We start from the raw sequence: 16,205 nt of genomic DNA on the forward strand, positions 1-16,205 counted from the left end.
TGATGTGACTTTTTGAGCTTTGCGCTCAAGGTTGAGGACTGCCGTAAAAAAAATATGTAGCCACCTTCTATAGACATGGTTGACGATCGGTCGAATCTGTGTATCACTTATTGGTTGGAGGGAGTTTCAACAAAAATGATTTTATAGTAATAACTTTTAATAATAAGTTTTGGGAATTTTGTTTATTATTAGGCGTCAAGTAAAGAAAATCAAAACAATCTGTTTAGTTTTTTTATAAACACATAATGGTACAGGTTTTAGCTTTCATATATTTTGTGCGCTCAGATTCCAGTCAAAGTCTTAATTATAAAGCCAGGCTCTTCTTCAGCTTTGATAAAAAAAAATATAGGTTTATGGATGATTCTTCTCAAAAATGTAGACATTAGATAAAAATAATAATTACAAACGTTAAGGCATTGCAAAAGATATTCAATATACATTGTAAATTGCTTTTTTTTTTTTATTGAAAATGAATTTGGGGTTTATATCCGATTTCTGTTCGTTGACTTCTTTCATTGTCATCCCTTCACTGTCAGTATTTGTAAGGATTGTACATCATTTGCGATAGGGATGTTACTGCAGCTAGAGGTGTTTCAAATCTAAAATAAAATAGAACGCCTTAAGATTCCAGAATCTTTATATTGTTCTTTTCACTTTAAACATGATAAGAAGAAAAGGTTAAATTCAGAGGTATCTAATCTGCTGAATTTTATTTTTCAAGTTCCTTTGTATAATTCTGAGTATCTAAGTTCGGGTTCAGTTTAATAAGTATTCGCTCATACTAAAGATACAGTTGTACTACAAGAGGAACACATGTAATAAACAAACTAAGAAACAATACATACTGCACATAAATCAACATGAATGACTTTATAGAAAAAAGAGTGAATCTGAAATATTTTCATATGACAATTTGTCGTGTAAAATATTTTCATGATCAATTGCAAAATTGCTGGTTATTTAGTGTATTTGATAGATCATAAAACCTTTTCTTGGTTGCATGTCGTCTTTTGTGCTGCTCTTCCTTCTCTCGGGAACGAAACAGACCGATGGTGGCTGTGACAAGTACGAGAACCACAAGTCCTGTTACTCCGAGCCCGATGCTTAATATCAAACCATTGTTATCTTGTATAAAAGAAAAAAACTTAAAGTCAGAGCATTCTTTCCTAATCTTAATAAAACAATATTTCTTTTGAAATGTCATTACAAATAGGGTCAGATATATGACTAAGGTCATGGGGAAAGATGGTATTTATATATAATTATTGATAATTTCCAGTGTGCTTGCCTGGATAACACTACGTATCGATTTTGTAATATATAACTTCAAATAATTAACACCAAATTAAGGCGCCAGCAGGGTTTGCTTACTTATATTAGAATACCTAATCTATCTAGTCGGGGCGTAATCAAATCCATCATAAAGCCCTTCAAGATTTATTGGATTTGATCGCGCCCCGATCAAAATTATCACCGCATTATACTCAAAGAATGATTCCTTATTCCTTAAATATTTTTTTTTAACTTAGGTTGTACGTTGATACTTTTCTGATTTCATGATTCTTTTAAACTTTCAGAATTTTTGGTGTAAAAAAATTGTTCATCGCTTTCATTTTCAGGTACTATTATTTTCTATTATATTTCTATACCGAAAGACAGAAGGACAGAAGGACTTATCAGACAGACACACAAGAGTAAAACTGTTTACCACCTTCTTCTTTGGAGCGGAGGTTTCAAATAAATCGAAAATTGTAAAGATAGACGAATTGACAGACGGACAGAGGCAGAATACAGACAGAATATGATAAATAACTAACTTAAAACTTTCCTTTGGTAATTGCATGGGAAAAGGTTTATATAAAATTTCCATTAAAATTTTCCTTATTATTTTCAATGTTTGAGGGGACCTTTCTTTTAAAAAATAGTGTAAAAAACTTCCGGTTGTTGTGCCAAGAAAGTGTTGAAGAAGAAGAAGAAGAAGAAGAAACATAGAAAAAGATGGAAAACGATAACGCTTCATACAAAACGGACAAATTTTGATTAGAAAAGCTCAAAGAACTGAACATCAACCTCAGGTTAGCTGAAAAAAAATGAACATACCTGGCAGTTTATTAGTTCTGCAAGAAAAAAAAGTTTGAATATTTACTGCTCTTGAAGTGATTGAATATTTTTTCAATATACATGTAATATGTGCACACACATACAAGTACATACTGTACTTACACACACATGGCTGTATATTCGTTGCAGTATTCTTTAAGGCTGCATGTGACATAAAATTGAGCAATTTCACAAGGTTTGGTTTGTCTACTGAACGTTACTAAATAAGATAAGAGCAATACAATGTAAATGATTATCATCACAACAACATACAGCAAATACAAACACAATTTTCACGACTAACAATAATCGCAACTATATGTACATATAACAAGCACAAAGTTAACAGTTTTACCGTTTGATGTTCTTTTGTCCGACAGGAGAATAACGTTGGAAAATGATGCTGTTGAGCCTCCAATGGTTATGGATGATTCCCCGGAAGATAGCTTGGATAATGACTTGGACAAAGAAGCTGAACCTGTGGATAGATCGTTCCCGACCAGTACCACGTCATAGTCAAATTCAACGTCACTTCCTGGTGAGACTGTACTTATTTCTGGACTGGAAGACTTTAATCTTAAAATCATTTTAATAATAAAAATAATGTGAAAAGAGCCCCAGTTTCCTGTGGCTTGTTTAATATCAAAGAATTATGGGGCTTATTGGTAAGTAATATATAATATTCAGTTATTTGAGTGTTATATCAAGTTTTTCACATTAACTATTTTAGCAAATATACTTACAAAACGTTTATTTTCCTGAAATGAATTTCTTTAAAATTGTCGATGTTCGAGTGATAAAATTTTTCTAACTGAAAAAGAGTAGACAATAATGCAGCGAGTAGAATTAAACTTTGAAATCAAAAAACCTAATTGAAATTGCCGACAGTGAATCATGGCTAAAACATCTAGGCAGAGTTAAAGAGTAAAACACTATAAATTATGTATTTCCTCGATTAAAACCACTTACTGCTAACCGACTCTCCGCTTCAAACTTGCTATATTCCGGAGATGTTTTGTTGAAAAAGTTCGTCGCTCTCACATTTGAAAGAGTCATTATCAGTTCAAATACCAATTCCAATACGGCTAAAATATTAAGTTTCATTGAATATCAAACGATGCTAGATTAATTTCTCATCATTTTTACTGTGAAAGTATAATTTTCTGTTTTGTTTTATAAAATTGTCATGTAATTCATGTCTCTTAAGTATACGAATACTATACAATGATTGCTGTTTATTAGGTCAATACGATGATTTTGTTACCCGAGAAGTACAATATTCACCGAGCCTTAAGTAGATATTAAAACCCCAACAACAATTGTTTAATTATATGATTCAGCAACGGATTTCTACATTTATATCAAATAAATTGCTATCAAGCGAAAAAAAAAAGTCATTTTTTAGATTGAACTTTGAAACCATAACCGAAACAAATATAGAGAAAAACCATATTCATTACAAAACAAGAATAATATGAACCAATCGCAGCATTTGAGATATTACTGATCTATTTTCAATCCAAAGTTTTCTAAAAATCATGTTATAGTGATCTTCTAGGTCACGTGCAGGCGAACATAATGTTTTTGCGATCGACTTCGGCTGATCACAGTTGTGTCCATATGAGGCATCCGGTAAATTTTACTATTTGCGCACGGATTGCGCCTTGCAATACTTTATTTACTATGCAATAACAACATTATTCAAATATTTAATTACACGTATATTTCTAAAACCTTTACTCTTATCCGTTTGCAATGAAAATAAAACATTTATACAATTACATACATAATGATTCAAATCACGTTTTCCTTCAAATATGCGTCAGAATATTTACCAGAAGTATAATTCGCCTACTAAAAGTAAAGCTTATTCATGCCTTGCTATTTCGGAAATTAACAAAACAGTGTTATATACAAGTATAGTTTATTACATGAAGCGTAATGCTTTCATATTTCATTAACGGAACTCTGGTTTTCTAAATTGTTGGATACCAGCCAACCAGACAGCTTGGAATTAATCAATCATAAAAAGCTGGATGTTGCATGTTAATGCTATCAACAAAATATGATATATCGATAATACATTTAGACAAGCAGCCCATAAGATTATCAATTCACTATTTTAGGAATCTATAGCTTTATCTGGCAGCCCGTAAGATTGCATTGACTAAAAATCGCAATGATATATACATAGTAATGTACGCTGTATTCATCAATCATGAAAAGAATTGACACCCCAAGATACAGTCAAAATTGAATCCGGTAAAAAATATGATTCATCAAAGTGTAAATTGTATAGCGATTTAAATGTACAGTTAAAAGTTCCATTTAGAGAGTATTTTTCCAAAGGAGATTTATTTAGTCTTAACTGACCGTGCATCCAGTCGTTTTGTTTTGCCATTTACTTAACCATCTGGGTATCTGCCATAGATTTATATCATACAACAAGGGTTGATCTCGTATCTAGGTACATGGTTTATTCATCTTCATAAAAAAAATTAATTATGAAGAAAAAACAAATTTGTTTACTGTTGTTCCAGTGATGTTCAGTTTGGGCTTTATTCCCGGACCCGTCCACCATTATGACTGTTAACGAGTACTCTCCATGACGCAACTCTGTTCCAACCCATTCGTTATTGCAAGGCACCTCTGTTTCTTTAATTGGAGAATGAACGGTACAAAGTGACGTCACTGCTTCATCCGTTGTCCATGACATCACAATGCTTCCATGAGTCAAAGATGGCGGCGCACCTTTCCAATAGAGCGACGGTGGAGTAACATCCTCTGTAAATAGAATTAATAGTTTTTTTGTTAGATTTGTATAAATGTTCAATCTGAAAACATGTGCTAAACGAATAAAAAAATAAATTAATTAAATAATTTTCAAGGAAATTAAATTTTGGCGGGTTGAAATTAAATTATATCATATTTTCTTAAACTAAAGATGGACATTTAAGAATAAAACACATTAGACGGTATAAATACCCAATCTGGTGGTATGTTTTTAATTGAATTGCTCTTTGTATGATAAAAAATCAATATATCTAAATGATGAACGATTTATCACTTCTTTAAATGTTTTCTATTCCTTTGCAAAAAAAAATATCTGATCTTTTCTAACTACCTGAATTATAAAATAATGTGTAATTAATACATCTAAAAAGAATCCTCAATTTGACCAATAATTACCATTGATCCATGTATGTCTGAAAGGACCTCCAATATTTCCAGAAGTATCCGTCACCAAGAGTTGAAAGGTGAAAGTCCCCGGGGGCAGGTTAACACCCACCCAGCCACCGTCGCAAGACACACTCCTCAGGAAGTTTGAGGGTCCCACAATTTCACAGCTGCCGTTCACAGGCTCGGAGACGTCCCACTCTATTGTTGCGTTACTGTATGTTCTAGTAGGAAGCTTGGAAAATGTAAAACTCGGTCTAATCGTATCCACTGAAATAGGATTTTTTTTCTCAGTATTTTAATTCAATACTTTAACATGCATGCTTAAAAAATATATATTCACTTAACAACATTTTAAGTTTTGTAAGACAAACATTTCTCACTGGCACACCCCTGCGAATGTGTTCGGAATGTTTTCTTTATCGTTGCTAAGTATGTAATAAATTCAGAGGTGCTCGAATGAAAGTTCACGAGACTTCACCGAGATTTGTTCAGTTCATGTGAAATTTCGAGCGGAAGTATAAGTGTTTGGATAATATTCTCAAAATACGTAAGTATTGGTCGATTTTCATATCATATCCGACTTTGATTTATGTTAAAACATCAACATCTTTTTAAGATGTATGTCTTATTTCACCAACTAGCGGTTTTTTTAATTGAACGATGATACTCGAAACAGAGTTATCGTTCGTGTTCAACCACGTGTAGTGTGGTTGATAATATAAACATTGGGTTGCTTAATAAAATCATAGCCATGTTTGATGCTTGTGGTGTGCAATACCATGTTTTTACAAAAATAATGGGTAAATGTTTTGCATAAAAACTTAGTATATCGAGCCATTTTCAAGGAACATTTGCATAAAATAGTACAGTCTGTTTCACTATTTTAGTGTTATTTCTAGGTCAGGCGCGGATCGAAAATTAATTCTTAAGGGGGGGGGGATGTCTACTACGCATGTTAATTGTCGCAACAGCAGAAAAAAACCTATTTTTGTATTGTCACATTTATTTCTAGGACACATTTTACCCACCAATTAATGAAGATAAAGTTTAACATCAATAAACCTCTGGAGTTTATTTTTGACTACAAGTACCTAGATTCTCTGTAATAGACTATAAACACGAGGCACGATTTTTACTGCGAAACTGAAAGGGTCAAATAAAACCACGTGATTTAAAATTTAAATGACAATAACATTCGCAGGGGTGTGGCAGGTAACATTCAACAACAAGTCAGTTTGATGTTATGGGTGAAAGGTAAATAGATACCAGATAGAAAGAAAGAAAGAAAGAAAGAAAGATAGATAGATAGATAAATAGATAGATAGATAGATCGATAGATAGATAGATACAATATGTAGATAGATGGCACATAGAACAATACATTACCATTTTGCCACTTATGAACATATGGCCCTGCAGAGTTGTTACCCAGATCAAGCAAGCGAATACTGAGTTCGTACCTCCCTCCCTGAAGACTGCTTTTAGACCACGAACCAGATTCGCACGAAAACACTGACGTCGTAAATGGCGTAGTAAGCGTGCAGTCGGTTGATGCTGGTTCATTTATAGACCACGTGATCACTGCGTCATTAATCGTTCTGACCTCTTTCTTTGTAAACGTAAGTACTGGGGGAGTCGTATCCTCTGAAATAAACGCAATAAAAGTTGTTCGAAATAGAACGAGTGTATTTTTTTTCAGTAGCGCTAGATGTATGTTAATAATGCTGTTATATCAAATTCAGTCCAAGATCACCATAAGTCGTGCTTAAACATTGTCATCAATGTACTACTATTTGGTGATCGAAGTAAGTGGATATATCTTTAAAATTACTGTGGAATCATTAGAATTCGTGGGGCGAATTTTCGTGTATTGCTTAATTTTAACAGTTTCGTGGGGACGTAATCTCGTGTATTCTCCTATATCTACAAAAGGAAATATGACTTTATAAGCCAAATTATTAATTCGTGGAGGATGTTGATTCGTGGATGAGAGGTGCCCACGAATTCCACGAAAATTGAGCCACCACGAAATCTAATGATTCAACAGTACTTTGTTTTAGTTAAAAGTGTACATGTACTAAGCCGTTCATTTACAAAAAGCCTGTGTTTGTTTAAAATGATGTTTATCTAACTTACATTTTTTTGTCTTTATATTTTCCACTTTTAGATTTTAAAAAAAATTCAGTTTTTATCCGAAAATTTATAGTTTAGATTAAGTCTACCTGTAATGAATTGCAAGACAATTGTAAATCATGTCCCAAGTGTATATAGGTAATATACCTTTCTTGTTTCTGGTAAATTTTTATACTATTATTGGGTAGTAAATCATTGACTGATTCACTGTTCAGTTAGCGTATGTATTATTTTTATACTAATATTTCAACTAACACATAAAGTTAAAGATCAATGAGACAAATACATTGAATTTTGTATCTTTTAAAACGAACCTGGTTTAGTCTCTTTAAGACGCTACAATGTGCAATGATTTTCTCGTATGATGAATGTTCAATAGAACTAAGAGAGAACTACTTACCGTTATACCAGGTATACTTGAATGTGGGAGCTGAATTTCCTGAGCTATCTCGCGCATCTACTTCAATCGTAACGTTTCCTTCCGGCAAAAAGGTTCCACTCCAACTTCTGTCACAGGGAACAGACTCAGATTTCAATGACGTTTTTATCCGACATATTGATGTTGCGTACTCATTGTAAGTCCACATTAGAGTGGCGTTATCGTAAGACTTGTCACACAATGGAGAAATTGTCACCTTCAACTCTGGAGGTTTTACATCGCCTTCACGGAAAAAGTAAACAAAACGACAAAAAATCACAGCCTGCCAAAAAAGACAAAACTCCTAACCCAAATCGAAACTTGAGAAAAACACCCCCCCCCCCCCCCAAAAAAAAAACAAACAAAAAAACAAAAAACAAATCAAACAAACAATAAATGAACAACAAAGTAAACAATAACAATACACAAAAGAAGTGAGAGTTAATACAATGTACTTACTGTTGTACCATTTATGCTGGAATGGACCTGCCATGTTTAAGGACAGGTCATAAACGGTGACGTTGAGGATAAACTCCCCTTCCGATAGATAGTCATCGCTCCAGGCTTTGTCGCAGACTACTGACCGATAAAAAGAGGATGGTCCCTCAACCTGACACAATCCATTTGTTTCTTCGTTGGTGTCCCAGGTAATGGTGACCTTGCTTTGAGAACGGTTAGGCTTCCTCTTGAATATTAGTATTGGGGGCGTAACGTCAACTTAGATAAAATAAACCATATTAAAGGCATATACAAAAAAGGAATTTATATAAAATGCACAATGCATGCAATTTATTTTGCAGTTGTATGATATGCACACTGAAATTTAATTATACTCTCACAGCACATAATGTGGCGTATTTTAAAAAAAATGTCCCCATTAAAATCACAGCTCTTTACTATGATATGATAAAATTTCGGTAACAATCTGCACATATTGATGCAGGATGTTGAAAATTGTTCCCATAGAAATCAAACCAAGATTTATGTCAATTATGGTATTTCTGTGTTTGGTGGTTGTTTTCAATTCAATACTGCATCATTCGTTACGAGAGAGAGAGAGAGAGAGAGAGAGAGAGAGAGAGAGAGAGAGAGAGAGAGAGAACGCGTTCAATCGACAAGATACTTGCTGTTTGTCCACTTGTGCTGAAATTCTCCAATGAAACCGACAGAGTCAACTAAAACAATACTGATTTGGTAAGAACCACGTGGTAAATCAATAGCTTCCCATTTGTCATTGCAAGTTTCATACACCAAGGTCCCATTTGGAAATGTTACAGTACAGTTGGATGATACAACTGGCTCACTGACAGTCCAAGTGATAGATACATTGCTTCTGGTAAGTGAATTGTTCCGAACAAATGTCAGACTTGGTGGCGTTACATCAGCTGTAAAATATCGTGCATTTTGTTAGTTTGCTTGATTACACATTATATGTATACTTAAAATACACTTTTAAAATAACCTACACGAAAAAAGTACGTACTAACAACCCAGTGATGTTCATAGGGCCCGGCTTTGTTCCCATGCAAGTCTTCTATTTCGATGCTAATGGAATAGTTTCCTGCGATCACAACGCCTAGGTTTAAGGAATCGTGACAGTTCACAATTGACGACGTTGTAGGGTTTGTCAGGTTACAGCGCTCAAAGGAGAGCGATTCGCTCACATTCCAGCTCATACAGAACGCCTCGTTATCGTTGACTTGTCTTGGGATTGATAGAAAGTCCAGAAAAGGTGGAGTGCGATCAACTATATGAAGGTAGGTTGATTGAAAAAAAAAGCATTTTATATAATAACATATTATGAGGACATGTGGCAGTTAAACTGATATTATCGTCATGATAACTTATGATATTAGAAAATAAAAGTTTCTTTTCTCTAACGATAATAACGTATTTTTTCTTCTAATAAGATATTATAAAAATATGATAACTTATGCTATTAGGAAATAAACGTTTCCTTTCTCTAACGATATCAACGTATTTTTTCTTCTTATAAGATATTATAAAAATATGTCACATATATATATAGATAAAAATTAACTTTTTATCAAAAAGTGTAACATAAATGAAATGTTGTTTATAAAGCTTTATGGAACGAACTCATTTGCCATTTGCTTTGTATTAGGAAATATTTTTCTATCAACTAAAAAAAAAATAAACCCTACGTTAATTCCAAACTTTGTGTCGCTTAGTGTTGAGAGAAACATAGATTAGGAATCAGTAGAAACATATTGCAAATCAATCGACACTGAATGTCTGTACCAAAACAATGTTACAAACCCGATTTCATATTGAATCTAAACATATCTGCGAATGTTTGTTAATGTCCATTAAAAAGTTCATTTCTACTTTGCGCTTCAAAAGGCTACGTTTTATCAGTACTTTGATGTACAAAGATGGATTTACTGTAAAATGCAGCAATATGCAACAAAACTGGACTTATTTAAAAAAAATGATGACTTTTTAACGTTTGCGAAATTTAAAGGTATTAGGAATCTCCCTATATAAATTTACTACATGTAATTAGCAAAAGGAATAATGTTGGCGGGTGTTTAAAATTGATTGGTAGCGGTCTCACTATCTTTGATCATGTGACCAGCCAACAACATATCATAAAAGTGTTTTTGTTTTGCATTGACTGCCTATTTTTAAATATTGTCGATCATTTAACACATCAGGCTTGGCAGACATATTGAATATATATCAAGCATTAAAGGGGTATGATGTTTTGCCTGCAAGGCCTTATGTGTTATAAAACCGACAATATCTAAGAATAAGCACTCGATACTAGCCTTTATACATGTACTTACCTTGATTTAAATTTATATGGTATGTTTATGGTATGCGTATGTGCATGTGTATCGTCGCTTTAAAGTCATTATATACAATCTTTTTGTGGATATGAATAAAAATTAAAACAATCATAAAACGTGTCATTTTGTTTGCTTCAGCGGCTTAAATATAGTGCAAGAAACATGGTTGAGAAAATTTTTTATCATCAACAAATAGATATGATATAATATTACTTTTCATTTGCACATATCAAATTAGTTATGAAAGTTTGTACGTTTTATTAAATCTTACAATAATAAAGCTGTTTAAAAAATGTGATGACATTTAGTGTTCAAATGCCGTGAGAAGGTTGGGTGTGTCGTTGAAAAATTGAACGTCACAGATTTCCATAGCAAACATAAGGGGAAATCTACACTGCACTTAAATATAACTTTTTTTTTCATTCGAACACCATTCTTCCCACTGAAAGTGAAATTCTAAATTGGTTAATTGCCTAACTAGTAGGTAGATACATACTTAAAGCGTTGATTTTTCACCTACCTACAGTGAAGTTCCAATACCATGGCTGATTAATGCCAGGCCAATCACTGACACAGCTCAGAGGCGGGGCGGCCACTGAACCTAAGCATTTTTTAAATATAATTATCATGATCAGTTTAATCATTACAAAAAAGCAATACAAATGTACATATGTTTATTCAATACAAAATTATTGTAAATATACTAAACAACCAAATATTTATTTATGCATGAAAAGAATTTGATATAAAATGTGAAATCTGCAATGAATGGCATTTACAAATAACCGGTATACATATATGCACGTATTTTGAAATATGACTGTACAATTTAGATAGGACTTACCTACGTCTATCAAAATGAAATACTGTCCATATTCTAATAAGTCGTGTCCTACCAAAAATAAAAAAATGTTTTAAAGATACATGTGGCAGCAAACATTACGGCATGAAAAAAAAAACCCATTTCATTTGCCTTTGCAAAGCAAGAAACGAATCACATAGGATTGTTTGAGTAAGAAAGAGAGTGTTAATACGATCATTCTTCTATATTGGCCCTGTGTATAGAAGAGCATCGCCAATGAATCTTTGAAATATACACTTTATTTAATACTAGACTCCCAGACTGACTGTAAAATAAAAGTCTTTGTAGGCATTATTTGGTGAGTTCTGGTATATGAAAAGCACAACTAGAACCATCGCGTCGTCAGTATAAACTCCTTGATAGCTAACCTGATTTTCAATTTTATCAACTACACACCTTTGTGTGATCCGGCATTATTATAAATTTTATTCTTCATTAAAATCCATTTATAATCAATTTTTAGTAGTAGAAACAGTGAGGTGGAATACTGTGGAATCATTATATTTCGTGGTGACTCAATTTTCGTGGATTTCGTGGGTACCTCTCATCTACGAGTTAACATCCTCCACGAATAATATATTAGGGTTATAAAATCATATTTCGTTTTGTAGGTATAAGAAAATACACGAAATTACGTCCCCACGAACCTATAAAATTTCAGCAATCCACGAAAATTGGCCCCCACGAAAATTAATGATTCCACAGTATACAGGAAAATCTTCAAAAATTAAGGTCATTGAACCGTTGAAGCGTGGGACTGTGTCCAAAAACAGCTCTGACCGGAAGTATTTGATAAAACATCACTCGTTGATAAAGCAAATATTTCACACAAGGTTATATACACTACAGGTATGAGATAAGCATGCACATTGAATACCTTCATCGGTTACATACCGGATATGTTTCCCCACGTGACAATAACCATGAGGTCATCTACAGTCGAAAACGTGGCTACATCCAGGTCGTTAAAATTCAGTCTTTTTACTTCAGTTCCGTTCGAGTGATATATGATTAAGTATTTATTTGTCGCTGGTCGAATAAACTAAAAATAAAATATCTTTTGAACATATTACAAATTATATATTTTGTTCTTTAGTGCATTCTATCCCAAGAAAAGAAAACTATATTGAGCATCAAGTTAATAAGGAAATTCTTACTTTAAAAGCTCAGAATACCGTATTTTTTTGCAATTTATTTGTTTTATCACGAAACACATTAACACATTCAGTAATTTTATCTTAACTTTGTAGCTACTGTCTTATTGGCTTAAAGAAATAGCTACACAAATTCAAATAACGTAGATTCACCTTTTTATCAAAGCACATTTTGAATGTTATATTGGGTCCACTGACGATATCTCCGAGTGGTGTCAAACAGTTTGGTTGAAGACTTATCGAAGGTGGTGCTGAATAATGAACGTTTTATCACAATAATAATAATAATCATTATTTATATTAATATGCTCAAATGATTTAAAGTATGAATCGATAAATGTTCATTTTTTACTCTAGGGGGAAAGTTCCTTGAAGTAACATTTGGATTTATGCGTATTGTTCATACTTACTTCCTGCCAACACATCAATGCAAATCATTTTTGAAGACAGTCTGAAATGAAAATAAAATTAGCAAAGAGGACGTTAAACTAAATCAGGGTATTTCGTCATTTTTAATCAGTTTCAAAATCTTTAAATAAATTTAACATACTTGTTGTTTATTTCTGCACTAAAACAAAGGAGATGATATCCGCCTTGATTCTGCATGGGTGACCACGTGACTGTTATTGACCACTCCCTACCGGTACTACCGTAAGAAGCTAAACCACTCTTCGTCATTCCAGTAGGACCCATTACAAATATTTTTGTTATTCTTCAAACAAATATCGATAATAGTATGATAATAGTTGTCATTCAAAATGATGATCATAATGTTAGTTAATAATTGAATTGATAATTATTATACTATGATGAAAAAGATAAAAATATTTATAAGTTTAATTTATGATCATTAATTTCACGAAGACAAGGTAAAGAAAATTGCCTTAGTTTGTAATATGCCTTTATATTACATAGATAAAGAAAAACGTATTTCCGGGGAATAAACAATTACTTAAATACAATCAGAGTTAAAAGCAAATCTACATTATAAATCTAAATAAAAATAGTTATGGATTAAATTAGTAGCCTTTCTTTTACACGATTAAAATATAAAGAGAAAGTTTGAAAAAAATGATAGTGTCTTACGTGTGGGATACACTTTTTGTTCTTGCTACCAGTATTTTGGTAAAGGTAGAACCTACGACATGACAGCTGGCTTCCGGTGGGGTGGGCTCTACAAATGTGGGCCCGTCATCACAACTCATTGAGTCCGAATACACAATGATCAGAAACTGTAGTGGTACAGAGCTTAAAACAGTAGAGAGGTCCGAGGCAGCGAAGTCCTCTATCTGTACGCTGACGCCATAGGTTCCTGTTCCCGAAGTTGCATTATAAGAAAAAATGCATGTATTCTACAATTCATAAAAAATGTTTTTTTTTACCTTTTATTCATTTATACAAACAAAAAATACAAAAAGTTCAAGCAATACAATCAGCGTTCAACATAATGTATAATTCCCTATTTTTTTTATATTAATGCTGCATATAAATGTACATGCTCTCATTGATAAGTACTTTTAAATTTTTTTTTTATTATAACAAGTTGTCAAAAACCAACATACTATGGTACATATACAAAAAAAAATGTATATAAAAAAAACATAAGAGTTGCATTAATATAAATAGGACAAAAGAAAACTTGTGTATAAAATTAGTAAAAATTTGTATGTATCTTTCTTTGAACGACGTTGAATGTTACGTAAATGTAATGTAATACCCTGGCTAACTACAGACAGTCTATCACATTGTCCCCGGGTATACCACATGTACACATAAGAAGGCCCTAAGTGTCTTGGGTATATAAAACACAACACAATATATTTATTAAGCTAAATTTTAAGTTTTGTTGGTTATTTCGACGATTTTTAAGTACATGTAATGTAATTCGTATCTGTTATAAAATACTTCTTAACGTTCTCGCTCAGACTTTGAGTGGTCTCATTTTCTTCTCAAATTTACATAACATCTTAAATTTGTAAATCAAAGTTGCAAAAGGCGGATAAAAAAGATCAAAGGGCAAGATTCTTCTAAGATTTTGTGACGTGTATAAATAACACAAACCGTTTCAATGGTACTGCCCGGTAGTCCGTTGCAAAGATATCCACATTCGTTGTAGTTGTTAGGTGTTGGAAATCGACAACGCACAATATCTCCGTCTGCGTCTATCACTATGAAAGAGAAGGCAAATCAACTATTTTATGCCATAACCGAAGAATACATTATACAAAGCTACTTATCATCCAGATATGAGCACGTTGAGCAATAATCCTGTACAGGTATAATACATTGTATTCCAAAATAAAATCAAAATTGTCGTATGAGAGACAATTACTTAAAGAGTTTATAATCACTTTCGTTATTGAAGTATATTACGTGTCATGTAAAATATGTAACATTAAAATATAAATTACAATGAGAAATAACCTCTATAATATTTTTCCACGATCATATTATTCTCAAAGTAACCTTTTCCATAATTAGAAACAATTAAAAAGATGCATAACATTGATTTTCTTCAATGAATCTGAATTAATATGCTTGAATTGAAAAAAATTGTCACAGAAATCTAAAAATTTTCATAGCAAAATATTTGAACTTAATTTAGATATCTGCTCTAAATAATTGTATATAATATTTTGCTTCTGTAGATTTTTTCAAGGAAATTCGACAGGATTTTAAAAGTCTTGCAAAAAACTCAGAAAGTGGTACCTATCTCAGGATCAATTCTTTTCTAAGTTAAATATTTCACCTGACATAAGGTACAGACAATATTATTGCACACGCACGCCCTGCTATATGTTTGAGGTTTATTAAGTGTTTTGGGATTTTCGATGAAGTAAAAAAAGTTGATAATTCACACAGGGTGACGCATATTAAGATAATTAAAAATGGTGGATAAACATACTGTATACATGTAATAGCATACTGCAAAAACATTTTTGTTACCGGCAATACTGCAATTAGTCATATATATGCTGGTACTGCAGTTAGTCATACCTATGCTGTGATGTCATCAGTTTTTGAGCTCAATATTTTTGTGTGTAGAGCCCATGAATTTATATGGTGAGTTGGCCTCATGTCTAAGATCACTTTGTACTGAATTTTCACTGGAGGAAACTACTTAATTGGTGAGTGTTATAAGGTGTATATTGTTAGAAAGTTTTCCAATGCATATGTACATTGTGCAGTATATGAATATTATAGTACATTTGATAATTTTCGTACTTTAATGTAGGTTTAAAGTTACTATTTATGTATATGCATGGACATTTCAAGGTCTATATTAATGACACATTGATAAAGCTATATGGAGGTAATAATGTGTAATTATATGGCATGTGTGCAACTTCACTGGATTATGTCAGGTTTATAATTGATATATTACGGGAGGTAACTCAATTTGCAACATGCATAATATCATTGTAGTTGTCTAGAGTTATGCCTCTTTGTTTACATTAGTCGGTCGCTAAACTTTGCTAGGGCATTTCAGATTGACTAAGTGCATATCTTATTATGATTAATTGAATTAGGTTATACTGATATAT

General features: G+C 32.6%; 1 protein-coding gene across 1 annotated transcript in view; it reads right to left on the reverse strand.

Annotated features, from left to right (window-relative positions):
- Nucleotides 1–2,199: 2,199 nt before the first annotated feature.
- LOC128185921 (uncharacterized) overlaps nucleotides 2,200–16,205 on the reverse strand; it is a 36,360-nt gene continuing 22,354 nt past the window's right edge. Inside the window, exons 4-22 of the mRNA XM_052855630.1 lie at nucleotides 14,722–14,828; nucleotides 13,747–14,012; nucleotides 13,211–13,372; nucleotides 13,071–13,111; nucleotides 12,814–12,911; nucleotides 12,401–12,548; nucleotides 11,489–11,536; nucleotides 11,165–11,245; nucleotides 9,315–9,578; nucleotides 8,959–9,216; nucleotides 8,291–8,548; nucleotides 7,814–8,074; nucleotides 6,667–6,924; nucleotides 5,290–5,547; nucleotides 4,630–4,884; nucleotides 3,070–3,185; nucleotides 2,844–2,911; nucleotides 2,456–2,676; nucleotides 2,200–2,320 (exon numbers count right to left, since the gene is read on the reverse strand). Coding sequence (XP_052711590.1) covers nucleotides 2,220–2,320; nucleotides 2,456–2,676; nucleotides 2,844–2,911; nucleotides 3,070–3,185; nucleotides 4,630–4,884; nucleotides 5,290–5,547; nucleotides 6,667–6,924; nucleotides 7,814–8,074; nucleotides 8,291–8,548; nucleotides 8,959–9,216; nucleotides 9,315–9,578; nucleotides 11,165–11,245; nucleotides 11,489–11,536; nucleotides 12,401–12,548; nucleotides 12,814–12,911; nucleotides 13,071–13,111; nucleotides 13,211–13,372; nucleotides 13,747–14,012; nucleotides 14,722–14,828 — 3,269 coding nt within the window. The 3' untranslated portion in view covers nucleotides 2,200–2,219. The remainder of the gene's footprint in view (nucleotides 2,321–2,455; nucleotides 2,677–2,843; nucleotides 2,912–3,069; nucleotides 3,186–4,629; nucleotides 4,885–5,289; nucleotides 5,548–6,666; nucleotides 6,925–7,813; nucleotides 8,075–8,290; nucleotides 8,549–8,958; nucleotides 9,217–9,314; nucleotides 9,579–11,164; nucleotides 11,246–11,488; nucleotides 11,537–12,400; nucleotides 12,549–12,813; nucleotides 12,912–13,070; nucleotides 13,112–13,210; nucleotides 13,373–13,746; nucleotides 14,013–14,721; nucleotides 14,829–16,205) is intronic.

This window comes from Crassostrea angulata, chromosome 5, assembly GCF_025612915.1.
Source record: "Crassostrea angulata isolate pt1a10 chromosome 5, ASM2561291v2, whole genome shotgun sequence".
NCBI classification, from domain to species: Eukaryota; Metazoa; Mollusca; class Bivalvia; order Ostreida; family Ostreidae; genus Magallana; species Magallana angulata.